Source organism: Hordeum vulgare, chromosome 4H (assembly GCF_904849725.1).
Source record: "Hordeum vulgare subsp. vulgare chromosome 4H, MorexV3_pseudomolecules_assembly, whole genome shotgun sequence".
NCBI lineage: Eukaryota > Viridiplantae > Streptophyta > Magnoliopsida > Poales > Poaceae > Hordeum > Hordeum vulgare.
The window spans coordinates 379,530-390,238 of record NC_058521.1 but is presented as its reverse complement, the minus strand read 5'-3'; the positions used below and the strand labels follow the sequence as shown (position 1 = coordinate 390,238).

At 47.7% G+C, this 10,709-nt stretch overlaps 2 protein-coding genes across 2 annotated transcripts; one reads left to right on the top strand and one right to left on the bottom strand.

The window, feature by feature from the left end:
• Positions 1-1,107: 1,107 nt before the first annotated feature.
• On the top strand, positions 1,108-2,825 carry LOC123450664 (malonyl-coenzyme:anthocyanin 5-O-glucoside-6'''-O-malonyltransferase-like). Its single transcript, XM_045127805.1, has one exon. The coding sequence runs from the start codon at positions 1,316-1,318 to the stop codon at positions 2,699-2,701; it is 1,386 nt and encodes a 461-aa protein (XP_044983740.1). The 5' UTR covers positions 1,108-1,315; the 3' UTR covers positions 2,702-2,825.
• A 3,209-nt stretch (positions 2,826-6,034) lies between these two features.
• On the bottom strand, positions 6,035-6,427 carry LOC123446350 (ethylene-responsive transcription factor 14-like). Its single transcript, XM_045122996.1, has one exon. The coding sequence runs from the start codon at positions 6,425-6,427 to the stop codon at positions 6,035-6,037; it is 393 nt and encodes a 130-aa protein (XP_044978931.1).
• Between the last annotated feature and the right edge of the window lie 4,282 nt (positions 6,428-10,709).

The window sequence follows — 10,709 nt, the reverse complement described above, 5'->3', positions numbered from 1 at the left end:
CGTGTTTGGTGAACCTACCGTGTGGTAGTACCGCTCCTAGCAACGGTAGTGCCGCTCTGCTCGGGCTGTGAGTGGGAGTAACGGTTGTATTCTTTCCCCCATTATATAAATGGGATCTTCTTCCCCATTGGATCTAATCCATCCGTTGAGCTCGTGTTTTCCCCTATTGTTGACCTTCTTAGAGCTTGCTAACTCTCAATTCCTTCAATGATTCTTACTAGTTTTTTTAAGAAAAGAGAGGAATCTAGATCTACATCTCCACCAGTCACTTTGTCTTCTATGTGAGGGGAATCCCTAGGATCTTGATCTTGAAGTTCTTTATGAGCTCCTTGTTCTTCCTCTTATATTTCTCCCTCACTCATGAGAAAGGTGGCCTATTATATCATGGTTGCATTCACGTGACAACCATGGTAGGGCGGCTGTGGATTGCACGTGTATATGTATGTTTGTGTATGTGTGTATCCTTAAAAAAGTGTGTTGCGTATGTTTGTTAGGGGTACGCAACACACGCAGCGCATGATTTTTACAATGTGGGGTGCTTTGTGTTTTCTATTGAGCGTATTTCTAAATGCATAACAGAGATACGTTCAGTAGAAAAACACAAAGCGTGTCGTACCGGTTTAAATCTCCATTCATCCATGATTTTATCCTTATTTTAATTATTTTCTTCTATTCATTGACAAGTGGAACCGACGATGGGGTGGGAAACAACATAGAGAAAATACGAATCTAGGAGTATATATTTTGGCAGTGACCGCGTAATCATCAAGATGAGTACATAGTGACCGTATTGATTAAGTTCTTAAATATATGGATCAAAATGAACCAGTGACCACAAGTGTATTTTACTCTTTTCACAATAAACTGAGCAGTTTTTTTTTCCTTCTTCTTTTTTAGCATTTGCCTTTATGCAGCGCATTCTTTTCTTGGAGATGTTCTTGTAATGTCTTCTTTTGATCTCCGGCCGACATTCGAAAATAAAAAGATATCATCATCAGTCCAATTCAAAAGCAGAGCTCCATTCATCATTAGTGCCTCCTAATCAACAAGTAGAAAAAGCTCCAGCAGATTAGTGCCAACCCTACCCCACTTGTCAGTCAGTCACACTTTTTAGGAGGCTAGCAAGCAGCAAGCAGCTGGAACAGAGCAATTTTTTTTAAAGGAGAAGAGAGCAAATTTTGTTATCTGAATCTGAGAGAAGAGCAAAGCAGAGCATAGCGCACTCTCTCTCTTCTGTTCTAGTTCTAGCGCTAGTGGTAGGTGAGCAGCCACAGCTACAGTAGATCAGATCCACCCAACCTGAGCAAGAAAATCCATGGCGGGAGCGGGAGCGGGAGCGGGAGCGGGAGTGCGCGTGCTGGAGCGCCTCCGCGTGGCGCCAGCGCCGCCGTGCCCCTCCGCAGACCTCCCCATCACCTTCTTCGACGCCGCCTGGCTCTTTACCGGCCCCGTCGAGCGCCTCTTCTTCTACCGCCACGACCACCCGGCCGCCGCGCTCCCGTTGCTCGCCGCCTCCCTGCCGCACGCGCTCGCCCGCTTCTTCCCGCTCGCCGGCACCCTCAGCCCCGCCACGCGCCGCCTCTCCTACTCCACCGGCCACGACGCGCTCCACCTCCTCCTCGCCGAGTCTCAGGATGACAACTTCGACCGCCTCGTCGCCGCCGGGCCCCGGGACATGAGCCTCATGCGCCCGCTCGTGCCCGCGCTGCCCCCGCCCGGAAAGGACGGGGCTTTCGCGCTCGCCGCCGTGCAGGCCACCGTGTTCCCCGGCCGCGGGGTTTGCGTCGGCGTGTCTGTTCACCACGCCGCCTGCGACGACGCCTCCGCCACGCTCTTCGTCCGGACCTGGGCCGCCGCATGCCGCCTCGGGGGCACCCTCGACGGTACCGATCATTCTCAGGCCGTGCCGCCGCCGCCCGTGCTCGACCGCTCCCTCGTCGCCGACCCCGACGACCTGCTCGGCAAGACGCTCGCCGGGATGAGCCGCCTCGCGTCCGGCCCTCCACCTACGCCCACGCAAGCGCAGGGGCCTCCGCCTCCGTCTCCGGTGATCGCGTCCTTCACGCTGGCGCGCGACCAGATCGAGGGCATCAAGGACGCGGCGGTGGCCGCACCGGGGACTTCGCGCCTGTCGTCGTTCGTGGCGGCGTCGGCGCTGGCGTGGGTGTGCCTTCTGCGGTGCCGGTCCGCGGGCGTCCAGGGCACGGCGCGCAGCCACATGCTGTTCTCGGCGGAATGCCGGTCAAGGCTGTCGCCGCCGCTCCCGGCCGAGTACTTGGGCAACTGCCTGCGCCCGTGCTTCGTGGAGGCCGCGACGGAGGACCTGCTGAAGAGCGACGATGCAGGCGGGGGCGTGGCGGCCGCCGCGGCGGCCATCGGGGCGGCGATCAGGGAGATGGAGCGGGGCGTGCTGGAGGGCGCGGAGGAGTGGCTGGGGCAGGTGATGTCGGTGCTGCCGCAGCGGCCCATGTCGGTGGGCGGGTCGCCGAGGCACGGCGTGTATGCGGGCGCGGACTTCGGGTGGGGGAAGCCGTGCAGGGTGGACATGGTGTCCATCGAGAAGACCCCCGGCACGGTGTCGCTGGCCGAGAGCCCCGACGGCCAGGGCGGCGTCGAGGTCGGCGTCGTGCTGCCGCCGGACGCCATGGAAGCTTTCGCCTCTTGCTTCGCCGAGCTCCTCAACAACAACAAGAGCGTCTGACTGAACTCGCCGTGTGTCCGTGTGCTTGCTCCTGTGAAGTTGTGATACAGTGTCAAATTTGAATCGGGATTATTATTTATTTGCACTGTATGTTATTTTTCATATTCACTTGATTTTCATCATATGTAAGTTGGTGCAAACGCAAGAGCAGCTCCAACCGCCCGCCCGTGTCCATTTGTGTAGGAGGGGATCAAAATCAAGACCCAAAGCGTCAACCCAAACCTAAAACAGCTCGTCCTCCAAATGTCTCGACACATGGACACGAGACAATTCCCCCTTGGTGTCTGCCGCAGCCCCACCTGTCACACAACCAACCATCACCCCATCATAGTCAATGTGCTTTGATGTGTACTTTGCAATATCAAAATTGCATCATGCATGCTTTGTACTCCTTCCGTTTCTAAATATAAGACCTTTTAGAGATTTTATTATAGACTACATACGGAGCAAAATGAATGAATGCATATTTTAAAATATGTCTAGATACATCCGTATGTAGTTCATAGTGAAATCTCTACAAGGACTTATATTTAGGAACGGAGGGAGTATTTAGCACTGACTGTAACAAGTATGCATGAAAAAATAAATTAAAACATGATGTATTTGATTGAAATATTGTGCACTAAGCTTTTTTGCTAAATGTTTCATATGCTATTTGCAAATAGTGCAATCGAACCTGGAAAACAAAGATGACTTGGGCAACTCCCGGCTGGCTCAAGACAAAGGCATGCTCTCACATGACAACAATCAAGCGTGGTGGAGAAGAACTATATTTGCAGGAAAAGGTTTCCAAATATCACAAGCTTTAAAATTTGATTAACTCCTTCATGTACAAACTCTACTCTAGGAAAGTGTCTCTTCCTCATCACATTCTCCTTAAAAAATGTGTTTATGGGTAGAGGGAATCCGTGTTGTTATCCTTCACTATCGTCCGATGCCACATGAAAATGATTTAAGTGAAGATCGCTAAACATAACACTTCACCATAGGCCATAGGTAAACATCATGCTCGTAGTGGCAAATTGTTGTCTCTGCTCTCTTTGAGGCCGGGCGTGAAATAGTTGTGTGAGTGTGATTTCCGGCAAACTCCTTTTAGGGTGCCGCGATGAGCTGGAAAGCCCAGAGGGGAAACTTAAGATGGTTTACGCATTCACGCCCTCTCAGTGGACATAAAACCCTAGTCCTGATCTTATTGTATTGATTGGATTGGGTGTACATAATACACGGCGGATCTCAGTTATCGTAGGTATATCGAAATGTGATGACTAAAACGCATGCCCATCGATTAGCCTGGTCCCGACTGATAAAAAATGTGATGGGATTTGGGTTACAAAGTCCTAGTCTGTTCTAAGGTGGTTGATAGATGTTTTGGCGGTTCAGCCTCCTTGTCTTGCATGACAAGGATGTCGATTCCTTCCTTCTAGAGGACCCCCAAACTGAGTTCATGGCCCAGGCCGTAGAGTAGCCTAGAGGTCTTGGACCGATTTGATGGGCCGACTTAGGGTGTTGAGGCAACAATGGCTCTTGACATCGTCGAGTTGTATCTACATTGATTTTCAGCATGCTTTGCTTCAACTTCACCAAAAACGCCTTCGAGATTTGCCTTGTCGGTAGACTCTTCTTCTCCGGTACTCATGGTGTGGTCAACGAGGATTGTTTTTGTATGAAGGCCATTGTAGGGAGCGGGCTCTTATTCGTACACAAGCTCATGCGTAGACTTTTATCTTCATACCACCCAAAGTATCACTAAAATTTTGATGAAGGTAGTGTTTTTCTAAAGGTGGTTGAACCCCCGGTCTCTGCATCATTCTAAGGACGAAGTCAACACGCAACATTGTTTCTTGAGCAAAAATAGCATTACTTAGCATCTGACAAGTTATTTACGACGACATGCTCCGTTGACTCCTCGTCACCCAAGGTGCATACACATTTTGTCATTTTCAATTTGCAAGAGGATTGTTCCCATTAAAGTATATTATATGCCCTTGGCATGGATAAGTAACTCTGCGCCCGCCATTGCCGACATGGTTGTCATATTTGAAACAACAATTTTGAACATCCAAATTCGAAGAAGGATCCTAAAAAAACGATAGGTGTTTGTGTGACGGTTTTCTCGAAACTTCATGGGACATCGTTTGTTTTGACACATATAAATAATGAATGCATACATGTTAGCACATCTTTGTACCAAAAATATATGCACCAATTGTTGTTGGCGCAAAGGTGCATATATATATATATATATATATACTTTGTTGGTGCCAGGATGGAATACGCAGAGTAATTAATGTACACAATTATTTAAGCTATAGTAGGATTGAGATTGAGCTTGTGCAATCACACATGACATGATTCTCAATGTTCATTTGAGTGTCCAAGTAATGGAAATAGTGATCTACCAGCAGCAGAGGTGTGCTGTGTACACATGTGTTGGTGAACTGCATGGTGGTGACGGCGGCCGGAATGAAAGCAGGCAGATTCCGAGAAGGTTCATCATGGTTGCATTGCATCCATCCATCTCGCAGCCCCTGGACCGTGATGAATGATCTTTCTTTCTGGATGGTCGACTGTTTCTTGTAGCTAGACTAGACTGGACTGTGGATCCAGCCACTTTCTTTCCCTTGGCCGGCGGCGATGGATGGCACCGATCTCGATCTCGATCTCAGCTGGACAGTTAGCAGCCGTATATACACTTACGTGTAATGCTGTGCATGCAAATGAAACGAAGCTTCCGACCGGGCCGGTTAATCGACTAGTACCTAGCTAGCTACGTGTGCATGTGTGACTAACAAGCTAGCTAGCAACCGATTTGATTAATTGATATCCAAACAACGACTCAATCGCAATGCTTAATTACATTGTTTCAGTATATGGATCGTTTATGTTGAGATTATGCATGCATGTATACCTAGAATCAAGTCGATTAATTAGGCATGCATGCATGCTGAAATAATGTACTAAGCATTGCGATTTGAGAATGTAAACCCATAGTATGTAGCACCGATTGGATTATTATTGGCTGCAAATCGATCGATCGATCGACCCATCAAATATATGGTAGAGGGTCGAGTCGATGGATGAAATCCTCCTGCTGATCTTCACGGATCAAGATCGTCGATGAGCTCGCAGGCTCTCGCTCGTACACATATAATACACGTACATACGTACGTACGTGCCGACCGGCCGGCCGGAATGCATATATACGTAGCTAGGGTTGTTGCATCCGCGCCCGATCGCGCATGCATACATACGTATACGTAGCTAGGTTGATGTTGCCAAGAGGTATGCATGTATGGATTATTGTTGGTCGATGATCGATCTAGCTAGCAGCTGCTACTTGTTGGATTTGTCGTGGTCGTGGAGCATGGACTGCAGCACGTCGTCGTCCAGGTACTCGAACTCGATCACCCCGCTCTGCTGCTGCTGCTGATTCTGCTGCCTCGCCGACGAGGAAGAAGCGCCGCCCTGGCGCCTCGCCTCGGCCTCGTAGACGTGCGCCCGGTCGGGGAAGTTGAGCACGGCGTTGCGGCCGCGCATGGAGTAGGCGGAGCGGTCGTAGGCCGCCGCGGCCTCCTCGGCGGTGTCGAAGGTGCCGAGCCACATGCGCACGCCGTGCCGGCTCGAGTCCCGGATCTCCGCCGCGTACTTGCCCCACGGCCTGCGGCGCACCCCGCGGTACTTGGTCGGCTCGCCGCCGCCGCCTCCGGAACCTTCTCCGCCCTCCATGATCTCTCTCTCTCTCTCAACTAGCTAGTAATGAAATGAAGAGGGTGCAAGTGAAGTTAACAAAGGGAGCTTGGAGTAAACTAGCTAGGCAGCTAGCTCAGCTAATGAGTGACGGACGATTAATTGATGGAGCTTGGAGTGAAGAATAATGGAGAGTGAGGGGATGATATGGTCGATGGAGGTGAGGTGATGGGGGAGAAGGCGGGGAAGGGGTTTAAAAAGGGTGGGAAAGGGATATGTCAATATTTGGGGGGTGGGTCCGGCACGTGCGGATCCAAACCATTCCAAACGAATCCGACCGGGTTGCGTAAAGGCATACGTGCACTCTACGTCTGCACTGCATATATAGGGGGCAGAAGGCATTTCAACCTCGTCGATTAGTCTTACTCCTCCTGTATATGCATTTCATATCTATACATATATGCTTACATGCATGCATACATACCAAAGTTCCTTTTTTTTCTTCTTCTATGTAATCCATTAACAATCTCCAGATGTGCTAGTACTGTATTATATTAGGTAGTAGTAGTAGTAGCAGCATGTAGACACAACACTTATTCAATTACATGCATGCATGCATGCATGCACCTAAAACCCTGGTCACATACGTATGTACATGGCTGTATAAATCCTCTCTAGCTTTTTTCTGGAAAACGTGGTGGGTTGCAAATTGCTGTAAATTATCGGATTGTAAATTATACAGCCCACGGGTTTAGCACATCTAGCTTGTGACAAGGACTTTCGATTGCTTTAGTGTGTCTTTCTATTTTTTGTTTGTGTTCTTTGTTAGTTTCTTTTTTTTCTTTCTAGGTTTTGATATGTTGTATTGTTTTATTAATCAATAAAGTATATATGATCCAGTTAAAGGAGATTAACTGATTGGTGCTCGCGGCGATGGCTTGCACTCTATGAACTCTACGTAAGATGGTTATCGAACAGGTCTTTTTACAACATTATTCTAACTTTGTGTTTAAATTCTTGGCATTTTTGCAGCAGTGGCACCTGCTATATATGAAGGCGACGGGATAGAGATCGTGAAATACTTCCATGTTAAGTTTGGTTTGTGATAAAGATTGCCGAGAAGGTGAGAATAGTGATTTCGTTCGAGGCCGGATAAGGTGGCATGCTTGTTGGACTTCAGGTGGTTGCACCCCGTCTCTTGGCAGTTGACTCCTCTTCGATTTGTTTTCGGCTTTTAGGCAAATCCTATGTTGTTACTTGAGCGTACTTTTATTTGCGACCTTACTTATAAAGAGGAGGGAAAGCCTATTTTAATAAAGTTTACCTCATGCGTGTTTGGTTTTTTGGAGCTTTTATATGGTTATCCGAGCAGATGCAATGAGGAACATAAAAAATGCAAAAAGAGTCAAACTAAAGGCAGTGACTTGTTGGGTGCAACTTTTCGTCGTTGGTGTATCTTTCATCATGTTTACCCTTGTTTATTAGTATTATGATATACTTTGTTTGGTCAACCAAAAAATGAACCATTCGCCAAAAATGTAAATAGATGGTTTGAGTTGTGTTTTCTCTTCTTTTTTTCTGAAACACCGGTTACGTCGTAGACCCGCGCACATATATACACACCACCTCCTAATTAAGCATCCAAGCGCTGGTTGGTTGTCTGCGTTGTGCTTTTGTGCTACAAGATATTTTAAAAAAATGTTATTGTGAATGCGCGCATTAGTTTTTTTATGAATTACTTCCTTCGTCTCAAAATAAGTGTCTCAACTTTATACTAGCTCTAGTATAAATTTATACTAAGCTTGAGACAGTTATTTTAGGACCGAGGTAGTACTTACTTAAATCTCAGCCCTTTTCTTGTTCTTTTGTATGTATGTATGAGCTTGGTGGGACGATCGTATACACGACGTAGGACGGGGACAAATCAGTTAAGTGATGGGTACTGGTAGTAGTAATGAAAGTAGACAGTGATGAGGTGGAAGGTGATGGCATGAACGAACGCACCTTCATTTCACCTGACTGCATGCAGGTGGTGAGGTGACGAGGTGAGTGAGGTTGCTTAATTTGCATTCATGCATGCGCTGACCAAGTAGTATTACCCGACCGGCAGTTATGGTTTGACTTGAGCACTGACCATAAATCGGTCGGTTAGCTCCAACTTCAAGGCACTTAGTGTAGTGCTACGTACGGTGGCGTCGACCCCGTCAACGCCAACCTCCTCCCGTCTCATCATCCATGACATGCATATGCATGCATCCCACCGGCTAGCTGTGTAGTACTAAATTTCATTTCGTTGGACCCATGCATGCATGTAGCAATTGAGCAAGCAGCTTTCTACTAATCGTAGGAGTAGTTGGTCGGATCCATGGAGAGTTTCTTCTTAAATAATTAATTACTTCGTCCTTCCATCCATCCATCACTAGCTAGCAGCTGTGGCTTTAGCTAGTTTACTATATAAGCAGCTAAACAGCATCTGATCTAGCTTGGCAACCTAAACTTTTTATATGTGCTCAGCTCCATCCATAAAGCAGCAAGCAAGCAAGCAATTTATATGATATGCATAATCAAATTAACCCTGGTGTGTTAGCTTGGCCCTCGACCGACCATTGTGTCGTCTCCGCCGCACATTCGCCAAATTCAATACATAGATTATATTCCAGGCCACTTTTAACCAGAATTTCTTTCTGGTTTCTTTTCCGACCGAGGGATAGACTGTTGAAAGTCAGCAGAGACGACCATCCATTTTCCTTGTGCAAGGCCGCCTCTCATCCTTCACCGGGGTGGCAACGTTAACGCATCTTAACTACTATTAGTACTTCCTCCGTCTCGGTGCATTAGGCATCTTACGAAAATCAAATAATCCCAAAACACTAAGGCACATTAAAGTAGTACTAGTTGCATGCATATTAATTTGACCACATCTATTAATTGGAGGACCAATGCATGCAATTTATGCGGCACATCTTTGGGATTTCAAGAGGTATTCTAATTAATAGCACGTTTTCAGTTGAGAAAGGAATGGTGTAATTGGCTTCCTCTGTAATTTAATTTTCTTCTCCTACCCAATCTATGCGTGCCTAGGTTGCAGTGCACCTCCTAAAATGCCTAATACACCGAGACGGAGGGAGTACTCATTTCGGCCATCTTGCACCTCCATAGATCCATACATCGCCCAGATGCATGAATGAATGCACGCATGTTGACCAGCCCAAATTAAGCTCAACGACCCCATGCGTATGCAACGCTGCCACCTAGTAGCTTAATTAGCCTTCAGGTAATTAATCCAGATCGACCCATCAACGAGCCTCCCTCCCTCCCTCCTTTAATATGCAACATTTCATTCATCCATGGGTGTTTCAAGGGTTGCAACAAATATCTTGGGTACTCCTACAAATATCCTCGAAAGAAATCTATCTATGCAAATATGAAAATCATGAATATGCATATACTCCTAGGATACTTCTAATCCGACAACTAGCAAGATGTTGTGTGGTTAGGAACTTAGGATGGTTAGGAACTTAGGATGTTGCGCGGTGAAGAGGAAGCCGGAGGCCGAGGCGGGGGCTGGAGTAGGGGGGGGGGGGAGCGGTGGCCTCGTGATTTTGGTCGTGATGCTCGCGCACGCGCGCGGGGGAGGAAGAAGAGCGGCAGTGCCGCCAGAGGGAGAAGGAGATCAACGATGAGCTCTTCGAGTAGGGCCTCGCATCGGCCATCGTGTTTGACAAGAAGGAGGAGGAGTGGCGCCGCGAGACCGCTGAACATGAGAGGATTTGCGTTGGCCTCACCTCCGACTCCAACTCTGATTGAGCACCGCCGCAGGGCTCCGGTCGGCTTCTGCACCATATGGGGTCCAACGAGCTCGATTTTGGCTAGTTCTAGGGTAGGGTAGCTCCGGCAAGTTCCGACGAGCGCTTTATGTATAATATTTATGCTATTTATGAACGATATGTCCTTATGTATGGACGATCTGCCCGTTTTTGCGATATAATTTGTCGTGCAAAACTTAATTTTTAAATTATTCAGTTTGATTTATTGTTTCTGTTCTGCCGTTGAAATATTAACCTGTATAGACCCGGCTGCGCGAGCTCAAAACCGCTTTTACTGTTCCGCAAAAGACGGGGTCTGCTAGTGTTGCTTTTACACCCCAGCCTGCTACCGCTCAAACCCTGTGTTCAAACTTTGGTGTAAAATTAATGCAAAAAAAAAAATCTGGTAGGAGCTTATGCATGTTTTTGTTGATAACAAGGTGCATGAGCTGACTGTCAGTCCTGAAGCCTTCCATTTTTAGTACACGATGTGTGAGTGTGGCGGTGTTCTGTGT

What these genes read in the sequence shown, in the direction of transcription:
- LOC123446350 (XM_045122996.1), bottom strand. Translation starts at nt 6,427, where the DNA reads ATGGAGGGCGGAGAAGGTTCCGGAGGCGGCGGCGGCGAGCCGACCAAG.
- LOC123450664 (XM_045127805.1), top strand. Translation starts at nt 1,316, where the DNA reads ATGGCGGGAGCGGGAGCGGGAGCGGGAGCGGGAGTGCGCGTGCTGGAG.